Source organism: Ischnura elegans, chromosome 2 (genome assembly GCF_921293095.1).
Source record: "Ischnura elegans chromosome 2, ioIscEleg1.1, whole genome shotgun sequence".
NCBI classification, from domain to species: domain Eukaryota; kingdom Metazoa; phylum Arthropoda; class Insecta; order Odonata; family Coenagrionidae; genus Ischnura; species Ischnura elegans.
In genome coordinates this window covers 65,044,144-65,063,166 of record NC_060247.1, presented here as the reverse complement: position 1 = coordinate 65,063,166, position 19,023 = coordinate 65,044,144, and the positions used below count along the sequence as shown (strand labels likewise).

Below are 19,023 nucleotides of genomic sequence, written 5' to 3'. Positions count from 1 at the left end.
CTCATGGGTTTATAGCAAAATTTGAACTAGATCTGGTGGTGACACATGAGGGACATCCTTTTAAGAAGTTTACAACTGTGTCACTCCCGTCGTCAGTATAATTACAGACGATATTCATTCCTAAATTCCAGAATTGCGTGTCGCGATTTACAATGATCGCCCTATGAAAAAATTGTATAAACCTGTTTCAAATTTTTTTGTGGGCGATTTCCGAAGATTGTCCATTTCCCGCGTGGTTTGGACGCTGCGAGCTTAAGAGGACGCATCACTCACGCTCGACCGGTCTTTTTTTAACCTGTTACTAGTTCACAACTTGAGGTATCATTTTGAAATATTCAGGGTATATATAATAGACCCTTTAGAACAGGGGCGCAGCCAAGAATTAAGGCTGGGGAGGGTTTAGGTACAACTAATACCGAGGTGTGTGGGGGTATGGAATACCCACCAGGATAAGCGGTAGGTGCGAGATTAATAAATTGCGGAATTTTAACATAAACGGTTCAAAATGGTGAGTTTTACGGCTTTCTGAGGGATATTTTATTAATCCTTACACTATTCTATTAGTAATATCAATCTAATTAAGTAAAATGGATTAAACTTAAAAATTTATCTGAGCTCTGGGGGGGGGTTTAACCCCCAAACCCCCCCCCCCTTGCTGCGCTACTGCTTAAGAATATTTACCTATATCTCAAATGTGAGCACATACCTAGGGGTAAATATCGCTTTCCTTTGCCGCAATAAAGATAGGTACTTTACAAAATTAATAAATGGCATGTATAAAAAACTAATTTAAACAATTTAACATTTTTAATCATACTCATAAAAGTATGATATAACAATACTGTTGATATAAAGTGAATGGAACTCTTTTTTTGTATTCGATGGGAGTAAATTTCTTTCAGAAAACAAAAACAGATTTTTCAATGGAATGAGGTGTCTTCTATTACCTCTTCTTTTATACCGATACCTTCACTGCACAAACGCTCAACAATCGCCCACCAAATCAAATCTGCTCATCTGGTAGCCCTAGTAGCATTAGACGAGCGGATTTGATTTGACGGGCGATTATTGAGCGTTTGTGCAGTGGAGGTATCGATACCTCTTCATATTATTGTAGAGTACTGTCTCTTGGAATGGATGTTTCTTATTTTTCATCAAAAATCATGACCTACGTTATTGAATTTTATTGTTCCATTATAAAGGCTTAAGTGAAAATATGTTAAGTTTTGTAATATATAGTAAAATTTGATGACATTTTAATCATATCTCACAATGACTTATATTGCAAAACAAATATTAAAATAAGAACACAACTTCGTAATTTTCACTGCTTTCTTATAAAATTCTACGGCCAGTTTCAGTCATTAAACTATCATAAGAAAATGGAGTCCCTTGAGCCCAGGGGTGGTCTCATCATCAAATTTGGTGGGGGAGGGTCTTCACTTTGCTTCGAGGAGTATGGAATACACCCAGAGAGCTTAGAGCATCAAAAATAACTCATATTGGCCTTTACAGCACAGTTCTTTAACAAGTTAACAATTACACGAACAACCATGCCCTGAATAGGGGCAACCTACACTGGAGAACTCAAACCCACGACCTCCTTTTTGGTAGGCAAGGACTTTACCCTGCCACCATCGAGGCCAAGACTTATGCAAAGCTCACTCGACTAACTACATTTTTATGTGCATAGTAGAATTTTAAAAAACTACCAACAAATATACCGCCCTTTAATCGGATGAGCTTTTACATACCTATGGTGCTTCAAATTCCCACATCTATTCTTTTGAAATGGGTAGTGGGTAAAATTTTGAAAATTGGCACACAGGAAAAATTTAACAAGGCTCTCTTCTAAAAAAAAACTTGAAAGTCTACCCATGATTGTGGGTTTTAAACAGGTAAAAATTCATTAAAAAACATAAAATAGGATTGGCTGAATGGGAATGACAAGTCCAATAAACTGCTCTTGTGCACCTGACCTAAAAAATACCTCCGGCTGGGATGAATTTATTGCCAGCCAGCCTTGGCAAAGGCTGATAGCACAGGGTTGTACATCAGTTCTCCACAAGCTTCTACTTTTAAGAGTGAGGAAGGAAATACCAATATCATATGGTTCAAACATCTTTAAAAAAAAATGAAAGTACTGTAATAATATAATGAAATCCGATGATAATCTCATCGTCCTATGAGCCTTAGTTCAGATTCAGATTTTTTTAAGAGAACTGGTCTGTGAAGGATGATTGATTAATGTATGAGAGTGGCGTATACATTTTTGGAGGTCCTTCCTAGCAGGGGCGCAGCTGGAGGGGGGGGGGGGGGGTTTTAGGCACAACTAATACTGGGGTGCCTGGGGTGTGGAATACTCATCAGGGTAAGCGGGAAGTGCGGGGGCACTCCTTTGGAAAAATTTCAAGATAAAGGGTTCAAAATGGTGAGTTTTACGGCTTTCGGAGGGATATTTTATTAATATATACACCACTCTGTAAGTAACATTAATCCAACTAAGTAAAATGGATTACACTTTTTAAAAATTCTGAGCTCTGGGGGGGGTTTTATCCCCCAAAACTCCCCCCATGCTGCGCCACTGCTTCCTAGTATTCGTCTCAAAGGGGACCACCATGAGCAACAATAAACAATGATATGGCCCAATGGTTGAATCTTTTTCAGAGAGGGACACCTGTATGGCTACACTGGTGCACATGATACATTTAAATAAATCACAGGACCATATTTATTTTTAAAATTTATTCACCTCATTTTGAATGGTTAAGGGGGCCCAGGCCCTCTTGCTCCACCCCTCTTACACATGACCCAGATCTATGAATCCATCCATCAATTGAGGAGACTACAAACTAAGGGCTGCAAGTGCAATTTTTATAATTTTGGAGGTCAGTGCAGATAATGGTTGGTGGGGTACACAGTATTGTTGAAGCAAAGGGATACGGGTGAACTTACATAAATAGATTCGGTGATTCCCTTGTATGCCAATGTTGCAAAAATATTGTGTACCCCAGCAACCTATAATCTGCAATCATTTCCAAAGTTATAACAAACTGTGCTCGAATTCCATGGCTTTTAGGATCCTATATTATTAATTAATTACATAAATTTATCAGTATAATCACACATAGCAATCACACATGTCTCCTTCCCCTATCCCCATAGGCGGATCCAGGGGGGGGGGGGGGGCACGGGGGCACGTGCCCCCCCCAGACCCTTAAAAATATGCTCGATTTTTAATACGGTCCCATTGTCATTTTGTTCGTTTTGTATAACAAGGTATCCTTGTGCCCCCCTCTGAACAAAATCCTGGATGCGGCCTTGCTTGTGCCCCTCCCAGAAAGAAATCCTGGATCCGCCCCTGCCTATCCCCATATCGCTTAAGTCACCAGTGGGCTGCTTCCCATCATTTCTGGAATGACTTCGAAAACAGCGTTGGTGTAGGTGGTAATCTTTAAGGTGGCTCTCCAACACAGGTTTTTATTTCACCAGTTCAACAATCAATGTTTAAAAAAGTGATGAACATCTATAAGTTACAAGTCAACGCATATTAGAACTCAGACACATTATGGCTGAAAGTATTTATTGCATACCACCAAGGTGCCAGAGAAAGTAATGTACCTCTCCCAGACCCCCATATCAACGATCTTAATCTGCACTTGCTAGTGGTGAAAGAATCAAACACAAATGGACAAATTCTTTTAGTCTGCCACAGAAAGCAGTCACTTCCCAGACGGTACAATCCTCCGTATCTAATTCGTATGCAGATAGTATCCATTGACTACCGCTCCATAGCTTTTTGTCAATGGATACTATCTGCATACGAATTAGATACGGAGGATTCTGTGCCGTCTGGGTTGTACTAAGATTCAACCACAAGGTTGGTATGGATGGGTGAATGTAGATCTCACCACAGATTAAGCTTCAGGAATGTGAATCCCATGCATTCAGGATAGGAGGAGCCATTTCCTTTCCCTCAGTCATCTTGTGCCTCACACATTTTTGTTTACAGTCAGGGGCGGTCAGAGGTGATTGAGGGCCCAATTTGGGGGGCTTCCGGGACCCTCCCCAGGAAAATTTTAAGAAATTTTAAGGGCAAAAATGGAATTTTGACGCTATTCAGGCTCTTAAAAACTAGATAAAAGTTCATTGAAAAAAGAGCAATTTTGTAAGAAAAAAATACTATGAAAAGTGAGACTTTCACAGCTTATAAAATTTAATAATTTATCATGGTTCTAATATAAAATTTAGTGAATATTCTTCCCAAAACTTAACTGAAATCTAAAAAAAAGCCTCAAAAATAACCTTTTCTAATATCCCTTTCGTAAAAGCATCGGGTTCTCTTTTATCTTCTTACACCTTTATTTTATTTATTAGTTTATGCAATTTTTCTACACTGAGTATGATGTAAATAAAGCAACTAACGAAAACGTACGGTTTTATAATTGCAAAAAAACTTTGACTCAAGTAATATAAGTGTTTTTTTACCACACCTGTCATATATGCTTCACGATAGACAAGAGCACTGTGGGGGCCCCCTAAGCTCAGGGGCCCAGGGCAATTGCCAACAAGCCGACCTGGCCAGACTCCCCCTGTTTACAGTATTCAAAGGCTTCCGGTAGGATTTGAGTGGAGGGCACTTCAGTAAGTAGCCAAATGCTCTAATAGCCAGTGGCGCAGCAAGGGGGGGTTTTGGGGGATAAACCCCCCCCCCCCCGAGCTCACAGAAATGTTTAAGTTACATCTATTTTACTTAATTCCATAAATATTATTTATAGAATAGTGTGAGGATTTATAAAGTATCCCTCAGAAGGCCGTAAAAATCTGCATTTTGAACCATTAATCTTAATTTTTTTCCGGCGTATGACCTCCGCACCTCCCGCTTACCCTGGCGGGTATGCAATAGTCGAAGCACTCCAGTATTAGTTGCGCCTGAAACCCCCCCTAGCCTTAATTCCTAGCTGCGCCCCTGCTAATAGCTACGTCACCATTCTCCCCATGAGTCCTGTACTCACTAGGCTACCCTGCTCCCGTGAGGGAGATACCCCAGAGTGGAGTGCTTTGCCCCTAACTTGAGGGTCCTGCTTTCAAATCTCAGGTGAAGCTTTTAGACATCACTGGAAAAAATTCACGGCAAGCAAGTTCGCTCACGGTTTTCTGAGGTGGTCTTCCTGCCCTGAATATGTGATTTCCACTCACCTGTGGCTTAATCTGGGCTGGGCTATTCCTTCACATTCCCAAACCAAGCTTCGGGCTGCCCAGTATGTTTTAGCAAAAAAGCTTCTCGAGGACCAATCAACTGTGTAATTTTAAGTGCCAAAATAGCATAAAATGTGATTTCTACAGATAAAAATGTTCGCATTTTCTCTAGAGGGGGGTTCCATCCTCCTCACCCCCGGGTCATGCCCCTCCTAACATCGCCCTGGCTGCACACCTGTCAGATAGTATTTTCAGTCTTGCATGTGCAACCTGCATATAAAGACTGTATCTTGAATGTGCATACAAGATGCAGGATTTATGGTGATTTGCAATCAACAAGGCCTGACCATTGGCTTTCAATTTCTTGAACGTCTTGAACTAACGACAGTAGGAAATATGGATTTTTTTTTAGTCCTCTTAAATTATGAAATAATTCCTGAAAATCATGATACTCCACATTTTCATTTCAGCATTTTCAGTAGCAAGTAGTTGACAGCTATCTTACAAAGCAGCATATCGGCATAAATGATTCCCACTGATTAATCACGGATGATGAAAACTGATTTTCAACATCACTTAATGGAGTAATTGTGCTTTGGTAATGAAACTATTGCCAAATATTCTCAATGTGGAACTCATTGTTTGAGCTTACGACTCAGAATCAACATCAGCAGATTCAAAATGAATAACTCATAAGGATTGCTTAAAAGATATAGATTTACTGAGAATGAATGAGACAAGGATTTGGGGGTCAGATTTGATATTATTTTAGCCTATCATTTCTTACAATCAATCAATAATACAAGAAATGTTCCTTTCTAACAGATTCCATTTATTCTTGTTCCAGGTGGATGAATGTGAAAGGCTCTCCAAGCAGAGTGACCATGCATTTCCAAAAAGAAAGGATATGTGTCATTCTCTTTGTGCTGCTTAGCCTGACTTACAATGGGGATTGCAAGTGTATTTATAAAGACATGGAAAAATCTGCGCTTGAGTGTACAGAGACCTTTCATAACACACAGCTCACCAATCTCACAATGAAAACGTACACATTGGATATACATGATGCAATAACCCTCCCTCCTCTAACCCTTCAACCTGAATATTTTGTAGCACACTCCCAACCCAAATCAATGATTTTTTACATTCGTATTCATAACACAACCTTGATTAAAATAGCAGAAAATGCTTTTGGTGGATTGTCAGACCTCCAACATCTTGATATTACTGACAATCATCTACTGAAAATCATGCACCCCGAAGCAATTTCTAATGCACCATCTTTGAATATACTCAACCTCAGTGGAAACACAAAGTTGTTCAAGCAAATAAAAGGCCCAATCCTCATCTCTGAGGTGTTGGCAGAGCTTGATCTTTCAAGATGTGAAATAGAAGACTTGCCCTATGATGCCTTTGACCAACTTCCAAAATTGACTTTCTTAAGCTTGAATCACAATAAGATCAAAAAACTTCCAGATTTTGTGTTTGGTGGGCTCAAAAACCTAATAGAACTTGATCTTTCAAATAATTTTCTCCGTAATCTACCAGGGTATATGCTTCGGAACAACACTGAAATTAATACTTTAAAATTATATGGCAATCCTATATCGAATATACCCAAAGATACATTTCCTGACTTGTTGGAAACAGAGTTAACCCTTGACTTAAGAGAAACTGAAATGACAAACATAAATATACCACCCTCAGATCAAATCATCAATCTTAATCTTGGAGGTTCCTCAGTGTCATCTCTAAAATATCTGTCCAACTTCCCCAAGCTGAAGCACTTGAACTTGTCTTACACAAAAATAGCCCAAGTTGACAAGGATTCCTTTGAAAATAATAGCAGGCTGGAAAGTATTCATCTATCAGGCATTCCTTCTTTATCATTGCCTTCACAGTTCATTGGATACTTCCCTAGCATTTATTTCATGGCCATCAGTAATTGTGGCCTGGTCCACCTAATGCCTGATGTTTTTAAGAAAATGACTTCAATTGCCACACTCAATCTCAGCCGAAATGCATTGAATGACTCGGAGTCATTAGGAAGAGCACTCAATCCCTTGGCTAACTTGAACATCCTGGATCTCAGCTACAATAAACTGCGAGTCATAGGAGAAGAGGATTTATCAGCAAATCTAAACCTGAATAAACTTTTCCTTTCTGGGAATCAACTTCTTTCTCCACCATCCCCATCCAGTATCCAAAGCCTAACCTTGCTTGACCTCAGCTACTGCACACTCACCAGCATAGACCTTGTGGACATCTTGCAAAAAAACGATCTCCTCCAACAATTGTACCTCTCCAATAACAACCTTTCATCCATCACGGATAAGTATATCCTCGAGATCTCCCCCACAGATATACCAGCATCTCTTATTGCGCTCGAACTTTATGAAAATCCTTGGACATGTGATCCTGCCCTACTAAGCCTAATTGAGAGGGCAAAAGAAAGAGGCATACAGCCATCGAGATACGGATCCTATGGGGATCAAAGAAATGTCAAAGCTCACACATGGGACTCCTTGGCAAAGGAGGCGTGCAGTCAGAGTGATTATGATGTGGCCATCACCCTCATGCCGTTGAATCTTCCACCCACCATAGTGGGAGCAAAAACTGAAGAATTTCCGGTCTGGATCTGGTATATTTTTGGTATCTTTCTAACCTTTGCCATAGTGTGTGCAATTATTTTGGACCACTTCCGAAGAAACAATAGACATCAATCCAAAGGGCTCCTTCCGCCACAAAAATCAATGAACATATCTCTTGTGGGATCAACTGGAGGAATGAAAGTGTCTGGACGTAGCAAGGATTACCAACGACTGCAAGAAGATAGGTCACCCAACTCCCCGACAACACCCAGGATATACAGACCACCACAAAATGGAAGTCATTTCACCTTTCCTGTTGCACAAAGTGCTCAAGGATCAGAAAGTTTAGAGGACTTCCATGGCCATGAAAATGTGTAAGAACTAAAAACTGAAAATGCAAACTCGAATTATTTACACCAGGGCTTGGTTAACTTTTCATGCTGTCAGCATGAATGACCAAATTGGCATTGCTATGAGGACATAAATAACAGAATTTTCATGAAGTTACTTTTTTACACATTTAAGATTTATCCATGTAATGTGAGGATAATATTCTTTTACCTGCAGCAATAATATTATGCAGAAATACAATGAGTTTTTTTTATATTCAGCATTAGGTAAATTTAAATACTTCTCATTAATTATGTTAATTTCAGTTAATGAAGAACAAATGAGAGGATCTATAAGAGGTTTTCAAGACAAATGTATTACCTTGGTAATCACATTTCTTCACAAAACCAATGTTCAAAAGTCATTAAATAATATAATTTTATTAAAGAAATTTTAACTTCAATCAATTGATAAATGCAGAGTGATAAATTATCTTAAAATATGAATTTTTCTCCATTAATTTTAATTTAAGTGACAGTGATGAGTTAAGTCATGGTTTTTGGATTATATTTATTTGTTAACTTTTACCACCATGGTTATGCTCTTTTATTCAAACAACCTCATGGCTAAAGTGTGTGCCCCAATTGTTGAAATAATCAATAATACTAATGTGTTTTAAATTAAGGAACTGCCTATACATACTGGCTTTGTATTACATTTATTGTTATTAAATATTGTAAAATATAAAGACTATTCTGAAATTGTTTAACTGTTAGTTTTGAATCCATAAAATTAAGTATGTAATACAACTGGAAGAAATACGTGGAGCTGACTTGACTAACTGTTCAGCTTTATTCAATATTAACCCTTCCATGACTGTGCCTAGAAACCTTACACGAACCACTGTGTGGGGTATCTCAGGTTCCCCATTTATAATTCTTTAATTATATGTTGTATTTTTGTCTTTCCTGTAATTGAACACCATGGCTTTTTGTTCTAATGGTATGGTATTTGGAGGAGGCGACCGACAGCTTAGGTCATTCGTGACATGAGGGAAGGGTTGGTAAGGAAGGGTGGAGAGAAACCCGGCATCGACATTAGCCTGCTCCTAATGAAAGGCACCAAGGGGACCACGGCTTTGCGTCCCATCCAACGGACAAAGTGTTGCGCTTGAAATGTTCTCCATATAACATTCAGGCAGGGATCGGGCAGTATCTGAAAATTCTCTGCCACCGCCGGAATTTGAACCGGAGCCCACAGTGTGGGAAGCCAACACTCTGGCCACCACACCAACCTGCTCCCCTCTTTTTTAATGATATCATATCTTATTCTGTATAATTTATAAATACATTGTAGGCTACATTTAGGTTTTTACATTGATTTTATGCAAAATGGCAGGAATCATTCATATTTTGCTATTATAACTGTACATTGACTAACATGCTATGAAAAAACAAGTACAAAAGGAGCTATCGTGTAGAATATTGGCATTATTGAAGTTATAATATAATAGAATTTATTGCATTCAACTATTTTATCCCTGCACTCATATTACAAACAAAGGTTTTTTTTTCTTCCCGCCAACAGCTGTGCAGAGTAACTCAGTTACCCCACCAATAAAAATTGAAGTTTCAAAAACAATTTAAATGTAGAAAAAAATCATTCGTCGCCTAAATAATGACAAAGTGGTTGAGCTCAAGTATTAAAAAATATCAAAGGGACAAAATAAAAAAAATTGTACAAAATGAACATAATTTGGGGTAACTTAGTTACCCCGCACAGTCATGGAAGGGTTGAGGATCAAACATGATTTTTTTTAGCTTACAGAGCCAAATATGTGACCAATACCACTGTATCTCTATTTTTCTAAAAATATATTCGTAAATATACTTATTTAAAATGCAGGCCAAAAATTATTTATGCACAGAAAATCCAAAGATTTGTGGTAACCCTCAGAGAAAATTTATGCATAGACGCCAAAATAACTTATAGAGTGCCATAGAGTAGCTTAACACTACTTGTCCTATTAATAGTGCCTACATCTATTTTAAAATCCTTCAATTTTCTAATATTACATCATTCCTATTCAATTACCCTAGTAGCACAAAAAGGATTATATCTGTATATTTTTAAGATTTCGAAATACATCGGTATACATATTTGCAAATCTGTACATCATACATATTTTATACATGTCTGATGATCCATGGTTACACCATAAGGATATTAATTGAATATTTTAAAGATTCTGGTATACATCATATACAGATACACATATCTGTATTATATATATATATATATATATCATATATTTTAAAATATCTGCTTCTCTTTCAAACATCGCTTCATAGCAACCGAAACTTTGTTTACATTCGTAGTTACGGCATTGTGTGCCTTGTATGTGCCGTAAAATAGTGTTTTTCAAGCAAATTTACATTGAAGTGCGTTATGGAAGAAATAATATGTGTTTCGAAGATAAGATTGGCGAAAAGGGATCGAAAGAATACTGATTCATGCCATTGTGTATCCATCAAAATGAATTCAACGCCGGATAAAGCTTTTGTAAACGAACCAATAACACCGGATTCGCGGAAAAAGTGGCTCTTATAGCGGCACGAAGAGATTTAAAGAAGATGCCTTTGTCAGCATTAACCCTTCTCACTGCTGTGCTGGCCATTTCAATGTAAGTAAATGGAACATTATTTTCACGGCCTGTGTATATCTACCCTATCTGGACAATCAATGAACCACTACTTTCAATCCAATAATTATTTAAGATTATTCATCTCTGCATAGGTACAATTTAGATTGATCTTTGCTTTTGCTGGCATAGTGGAAGTACAATCCTTTCAGACAGATTTAGTTGAAAATATTATTTTTCTCGCGAATTCACATTGTTAATAGTTCTTTGTGGCAAGTATAGTCTCTCTCTATTATCTCGTAGGTATATGGAGGGTTTTACTTGAAAATGAATACCTAACTATTGAGAATATGTCGAATAATTTTACTAATTGATAACCATTTTAAAACAAAGCCATCGATTTAATTCTCTGCGATCGTAATCATCTAGGTATTGATTTGTGTTTTTAGTATATTTTACACTAATGCCTTACAGTTGGAAGAGGACGCAGAATACTACATGTACTGGAAAATGATGGGATGCCATTTGAGGATAAGGAAAAAGAATAATGCCAACATCGGAACATATCAGTTTCTCCTGGTTGCCCTGTAATTGTGATGAGAAAAATTCTTCAACTCCTCCAGAACCATGATGAACCCAAGGAGGTGCGAATAGACCATGCTATCCCCGGAGAGGATAATGTGAAGGCTGATGATGATAATTCGAATCAATTGATGCATGAGGACTACATTCTTCCTAGCACAAGTGAGGCTCCCACTTCTACAGAAAAGTACTGACTCGAATGAAGTACATATATATATATAGAATCAATATGTGCTAAGTAACAAGTGGCTGTGCTAGAACAATTGCAACTTCTCCAGTCAAATTCGTGCGTAGGTTAGCAGTCATCCCCAGTCAAAGTTGAAAATTAGTCTCTTGCTTTGCCCACCCTTGCCAAAAATTTTGAAAGTGACGTTCGTGATTGTACCTCCAATAAAAACTTGAATTTGTCATTTGAAAGTGTCTGTAGTGATTCCTCAGACCATTCAAAGGATGAGGAAAGAAAATAAAGGAAATCTGTGTCAAACGCATAATATTTTACATAGAAATCCTCAATTCTACTTTGGGATTCCAGTTTATATTATTATTTCCTTATTATCTGACCGTATTAATGCATCTACTGGTGATCTCATGAGGTGCTTAAAAAAATAAAATGATTCCGGAAAGGTTCTAGCCCATGAATTTGGCAGTCATTATTCCTCTATTAGCCACATTTTAAAGTCTATTTTGCCTCTCATACAAAAGTATTATGAGGGACCTGCTTCAGAGATTGGACACTACTATAGAGAAATGCACTACCAGTCAGCACAGCGGCGGATACATATGGGGGCGCAGAGGGCACGCCCCCCCCCCCCTTTGCGGGGCTGCCCGCATTGCCAAACATTGCAAAACCATAATTGTAACTCTTTTATATCATTAGAAGCATTGTCTTGTAAAAGCGTATAATTTTGCACCCCCCCTTGAGTTTTTGCTGTATCTGCTACTGAGTCAGCAAACTTGTATTGGATATTTAACCATAGGTCTTGCTGATGCAGTGTACCAATCCTTGAAGAATCGAAATACATACAAATGCGTTATTACACCATTCAAATGTATGTACCACTTACTATGTATTTGATGTGAAACCTAGATGTGAGGGTTAGCATTACCTTTTCCTTACACAACTCAGATGGTAGACTATCCTTCTTCAAAGCACTATGGAGGGTGGCCCTACCATTTGCCTACACTCACTGTTTGATAAAGCTTCCAAAGCATTTTTAAACCTGATCCCTGAAATTTGGAACTGCTTTAACTTCAAGCTATGGACATTAGTAGTCATACATTTTACTATTTGCATATCAAATATCAAGATGACACTGGGTACACAGCACAACCAACATGTCACGATTTTCTAGCTCATTAGTAGAGGTTTGTGGAAGACTCAGCATGATATTATTTCATACAGAACTTCTCTAATGATACCAACAAATGGCTGAAGCTGTGAATATTCTTGGTAAGTAACTGAGCAAACAATTACGCTTTTGCAGAAAGAGATGTGTGCAAAATCGATGCATAGTGGTGAGTATTTTATATTGATTGTAGGAATTGTTCCAGTAAAGTTTTCATGGAAGTTATTTTTTCCACAGAAATACTGTTCTCAGTTTCATAATTTAGGATATAGTGTTGTATTTGTTTTAAAACTTGACCTTAAGTTATTGGAAAAGTTTTCTTAAGTTACTTAACCTTATGTCAAAAGTTCTTAACTCAGTTTTTCTTAAGTTTGGTAACTGTTTCAATTTACTTTCAATCAATTGTTAACAGTTTTTCTTTTAAGGTTTGTTCAGTTCGAGTTATGCCAGTATTATTTAGTGTTGTGTTAAACCCAGAAATAAATCTCAATTTATAACTATCCACAAAGAGAAACAGAGATTTTGTTACATGTGATAAATATGTATATAATATGGATATCTGTATATGTATATAATGGATACCAGAATCTTTAAAATATACAAATAATATCCTTATGTTGTAACCATGGATCATCAGACATATATAAAATCTGTATAATATACAGATCACAACAATGTACACATATTTAATCTGTATAAAATCCATATTATTGCAGCAGATATAATACGTATTATATCTAGATATTATATGCATGGTAGAGGACATTTGCATGGATTTTATACAGATATAATATGTATACAGGGTATACAACGATACGTATTAAATCTAGATATAATCCTTTTTGTGCTACTAGGGTATTTCCTTATCGCCCAACTTTCAAGTAAGCCTTCACAGCTGACATCTTGTGTAATTCCGAAGTTCTCATGGTAAATTTCTCTAGTTGTAGAGATAGCCTAATTGCATAATAAACCTTCAGCCATGGCAGCCACTGGCTTTAGGCTCAATTCTATGCAGTAAAAAGTCTTGATTGCATGTGATTCTTGAAATGCTGAATGATTTTTTTGCTCAACATGGCATGCAGTGAACATTGAGCATTTTTATAACACTTAATAATGGAAGAATTAACAGAAGGCTTCATATATAGTTTGCATTTAAAATTTTCTTCAGGAAACCTTCTCAATATTTGCAATCACCACATTTTACTGATCAATTGGATCCCAAGCAGTGAATAAAAGATTTTTGAATTGCTTCATACTCATTGGAAATTTATTACTGGTCAGGCTGATGAACTCTGACAGTTAAGAGATTGGTTCTTAGTATATGGCTTATTAAAATGATCTCGAGCATGATAGCATTGGGGAAGGCTTGGAGCCCACTCAAAGACATGTAAACAATAGGATCTCAGGTTTTCTGTCTAATTGAATTTAACCCTCATATGGATTTACAAATTTAGTTACGTCGTTGGATTTTCGGCGCCGCTGCGGCGCCGCGTCATTTTTTGTTATTATCTTTCAAAGTCAGCGTGAATTTACAAGTTTTCTGATTGATAATGGTAAATACATCTATTATCTTTATTTCTCACCGTGTGCCGCTAGATTTGACCCATTATTGTGGAAGTTATAACAAAAAATCTTGAATGCTGCATTCTTTTCCATTTGTTGCCGTAATGCTCTCTATTTCTGTTCCCTTTGTCTGTTATTTTCGAATGAAAGTTTTAATTTCGTGTGTAATGGTTGTTAGAAATATTTTTTCTGATATGCTGTGCTGGAAAAACTCCGCTCTTTAATGTTTATATTGTTTATATTTTTATGTATCTAAATACTAAAAATGAGGACCGAAGAAAGTTCATTTATGCCCATATGACATAATTTTCCTTCACTGTGTCCACCCATATGTTTTGTCTTTGCAGTGCATGCAGAAGGATAAGTTATAAAACGTTAATAATGAAACAGCTGTAGGTCAAGTGAGAAGTGACGAGTGTTACTTTCGTGATTTTTACTGGATTATGGCGATCAAGGCAAATCTGGCGAATATTCTGGGAGCTTATAACCTGCAATTAAAAAAAAAGTCTTATGTGTTTTGAAATATAACGAATATGGTATAATTAGCGACGTGTCCAACAACCCAACACCGCTTCGGAGGTGAAGCTAGAAGAGCCGGTATTTTTTTCCGACCGCGGAGCCCCATTCCCTCACTGAGGACGTTTCCTTAGACACGGACGAGTAAATATGATGTGTGGAGGTGCACCAGCTGAGGTTTTACTCCTGGATTGGTGGGAAATCCAAGAAAATAACTTCTTAGAAGTATGGGTTATAGGTGGTAGGGAAGAAGGAACAGGTTCTTTCGTCCAGCTCTGCATGAGGGACGGATGGAAGAATGTTCTTGGTGACAAAAATACCTCAAGTTGGGAGGACTTCCCTTATCTTTTCTTTCCGTAGAGTTTCACTGACCCAAACATTAAGACTATCCATACCTTCCCACTAAGCTTCCTTATTCGTCATTCACCGCCTTCTTCCCCCCTCCCACAAAACTTGATTGAACTTCTCTCCACCCTAATGACCCACCCAAGCTGGACCTTCTTGGAATGAAGGGAGGGCCACTGCGAGGCGTTTTGACAAGGCTTTTGTCCCCTGTCCCTCATGCAGCGATGGAAGGATAAAGAAAAGGAAGGCTATTGTATCTAATTGTCTCCTTGCACTCCCAACCTTTTTCGCGATAAGGGTTTTCTACTCTTACCTGGCCTAACGATCTTGGTATTCCCTGATCCTTGGCAGTCGACACACTACCACCCTTCACCTCAAAACAACCTACCTGGCATTCCTTCTCCTTACTTCTCCTCACTCACCCCTTCCCTTAAGTAAAACCCCCAATAAATAAAATATGTGTGCATTTGAGTACACAAAGGAACGAGAATTATATTCACAAACTTTCACTTCACGGAAATTGTCTATTCTCCTATTCATCATGAAACGATATTTACTATGTAAATATTGAAGTAATGGTCAGGAAAAAGAAATAATTTTCTATCACACAATTCGTTGGGTAGTTATCTTGATTTCACCCCAATGGTAAACTGATAAGTCATCGGTAATTATATAAACGCCATCAATAGACTATCGTAGCCGAAAAGGAATATTTTTGAATGAGAAGTACAAGACATATAACAGTAACCGTTCGATGTGTTCTTCACGTTAGTCGGTGAAACCTCTAAATCCCCTGGCAAGTACAGTTGCTCATTCAACGAGAAATATTCACACGACGGTGAGAAAGCAATATTCTACGATTTCAGATAATGCATTGTGTTAAAATTTTCTTAGAATTGCTGACTGGTGTAATTCTAAACAGAGTAACGCTGGGATTTATCCAAAGGTGACTATCACCATGGCAGGTATGTGGACGCGGAGCGGAGAAGGTGCCCAAGCAAAACTAAGACGGAAGCCATGGAAAAAACAACCTAGCGTAGCCATGGGTTTCTATGAATAATTCTTGCAAAACGATGAAGTTTTGTCAATGAAAATTATGACGAGGCAAGCATAATGATTCTTAGCTAAAAGAAAAAGCACAATTGGTATTGTAATATTTTCCTTTTGTTAAACAATTTCACTTGGTTTATAAGTTTTAAATATTAAATAACAGGATTATAAATATATTATAGCATTTCATACGAAGCATGATTGCTTTGACATTAGCGTTCCAAGTGCAGTCCCTGACGTAGCGGCGAGGAAATAATCGGTCCTAGGAAAACTAAGTCGGAGGCTGAGGAAATAAACAACTTTAGACATGAGTTTCTATGAATAATTCTTGCAAAAAGATAAATTTTTGTCAATGAACATTATATCGAGGCAAACATTATGATTCTTAGCGAAAATAGAAAGCAAAATTGGTACAGTAATATTTTCCTTTTGTTTAACAATTTCAATTTGTTTATAAAGTTTATAAAATTAAATTATAATATTATAAAGAGATTATAGCATTTCATACGAAACATAATTGCTTTGACATTAACATTGAGAGTGCAGTCTACGACGTAGCGACGAGAAAATACTGAGCGCCGCAGCGGCGCAGTAAATCCAACGACGTAACTTTTTTCATTAGAGGCCAATAAAATGTAAACTATTGACACTATTCAAACAAAATTTTATGTGTAGTCGAAGAAAGCAGAAAAAATAGACTACTGAAAATTTCAAAATGATCCATTGGAATGGAAAATTTTTACACCACTTTTAAAACCACGAGCGCCGCTAAGGCGCAGATAATCCATATGAGGGTTAAGAGGGGTTCTCTGCAGTCTCCCCACTGGGTCCAGGGCTTGATTGGCAGCAATGCTTTGAAGGTGTACGCTGCCATCACCTACAGGGTGATAGGAGCAACCAGAGAATTTAAAGTTTATGCACAGACAGGGTGTCCGGCCAATCAAAGCAGAAAAATTCATGCATAATTCCAGATTTTCCGGGAAAATTTTACATATTCCATATTAAGCCCTTTTAGTTCGGTGGGCCGTTATATCAGCTTTTGCTGTTTTGGCAAAAAGTGTGGCAGGCCAATATATCGGCTCTTACGTAATCCATTATTTAATTTGCTACGACTTAAAACTATAACTTGCAAAAACAAAAAATATTTTGTCAATATTAACCAGTTTAACCTTATCAATTAAAAATACCGCTTAAGGATATGTAATAAAATACGTAACTATGTATTGTTTTTTTCTTAGTTGATACATTTTATTAAAATACCCTCGACATTCTCACCAGTACCCCAGGAAGAAGGATAGCACTAAGAGGGTTAATCTTACAAGATTACTGAGATACATAAGATCTATTGGTTACTCTCGTGGGCCACAGCAAAGGGAGTTATCTGTGTATAAACCCCCGCCGAAATCCTGGTAGCGCAACTGGTAGAGCACCTGGCCGGCAACCAGGAGGTTCTGGGTTCGAGTCCCAGTCAGGCCGCATTAAGGATAGGAACATGGAATGTTAGATCGCTTCACACCTGCGGTAGGCTAGAGATTGACGGTGGAGTTGCAAAGAATGAACCTTAATGTATTAGGCATCAGCAAAATGAAGTGGCCCAAGGAGGGAGACTCTTGGAATGGAAACTACAGTGATACAAACAAGATTGCTAAATAGTAATGCTGGAATACAGTTTAATGAAAGGATAGTAATGGTAACCAGTGGTGCAACAAAGGGGGGGGGGATTGGGGGAGCCAGAGAGCTCAGAGAAATTTTGCAGTTTAATCCATTTCACTTAATTGGATTAATATTTCTTTCAGGATAGTGTAAATATTAATAAAATATCCCTAAGAAGTCTGCAAAACTCACTACCTTGAACCATTTATATGAAAACTTTTCTAGGGGAGGGCCTCCGCACCTCCTGCTTACCCTGTCAGGTACTCCATACCCTCAGACACCCCAGTGTTTTGCGCCTAAAACCCCCCTAGCCATAATTCCTAGCTGCGCCCCTGATGGTGACACCAACCCCTATAGCTATGGTAGTGGTTTACATGCCCACATCTGATTATTAAGATGACGAAGTAGAAGATGTCTACCAAGATATAAAAGAAGTTATCAAGCATGAAACAGGGGAAGAAAATCTTATTTTTATAGGTTAATGGAACACTGTTGTCGGCAAAAGACAAAATGGAATTATAACTGGAAATATGGATTAGGAAATTGAAATGAAAGAGGAGAAAGGATACTTGAAATCTGTACAAAACAGCGGTTAGTGGTTGTCTTCCCCCTGTGAAGAAGGTATATGTGCAATCAGAATTTGTTGCGGCTGTAAGAAAACTGTGGATATATAAAGCATCTGGAATTGATGATATTTCCGCCAAAATAACTGAGAATTCAGGAGAAAAGGCGTTGAACTAGCTGTATAAAATCATTAGTGAAATGTATTTGACCGGTGAGATATCAAAGGACTTCAAGAGGAACATTATAATCCTAATTCCTCAGAGGAAGAGAGTAGAGAACTACGAAGATTTTAGGACCATAAGCCTGACAACACGTGCGTTGAAGATACTGACAGGGATCATCTATAGACTATAGAAGAATAGAACTAAGATCAGAAGAGTATTTGGATGAGGACCAATTGGGATTCTGAAAAAGCAAAGGCACAAGCAATATTGGTCACTAATTAGGTTTAATCCAGCTTAAGCTGCTCATAGAGAAGAGAATGGAAAAGAACATGCCAATGTTTGTTGCGTTTGAGGACTTGGAAAAAATATTGATTAATGCCAGCATGTCTGTAATTTTTGATAAAAAACTAATATAATTTTTATTATCGTAAGAATCTTTATAAAAGTTAAACCCAGACTCATCATAACAGTGCACTTTG

At 37.7% G+C, this 19,023-nt stretch overlaps 1 protein-coding gene and 1 long non-coding RNA gene across 4 annotated transcripts in view; both read left to right on the top strand.

Annotated features, from left to right (window-relative positions):
- LOC124153880 (leucine-rich repeat-containing protein 15-like) overlaps positions 1 to 8,889 on the top strand; it is a 299,604-nt gene extending 290,715 nt beyond the window's left edge. For all 3 annotated transcript variants that reach the window (XM_046527265.1, XM_046527264.1, XM_046527266.1), the window contains one exon: positions 6,047 to 8,889. In XM_046527265.1, the coding sequence (XP_046383221.1) occupies positions 6,047 to 8,168 (2,122 nt within the window). In that variant the 3' untranslated portion in view covers positions 8,169 to 8,889. The remainder of the gene's footprint in view (positions 1 to 6,046) is intronic.
- A 1,559-nt stretch (positions 8,890 to 10,448) lies between these two features.
- LOC124153885 lies at positions 10,449 to 11,836 on the top strand. The gene is made up of 2 exons (XR_006863781.1): positions 10,449 to 10,803; positions 11,236 to 11,836. It is a non-coding gene; the product is annotated as an uncharacterized LOC124153885 (long non-coding RNA).
- Positions 11,837 to 19,023: the final 7,187 nt, after the last annotated feature.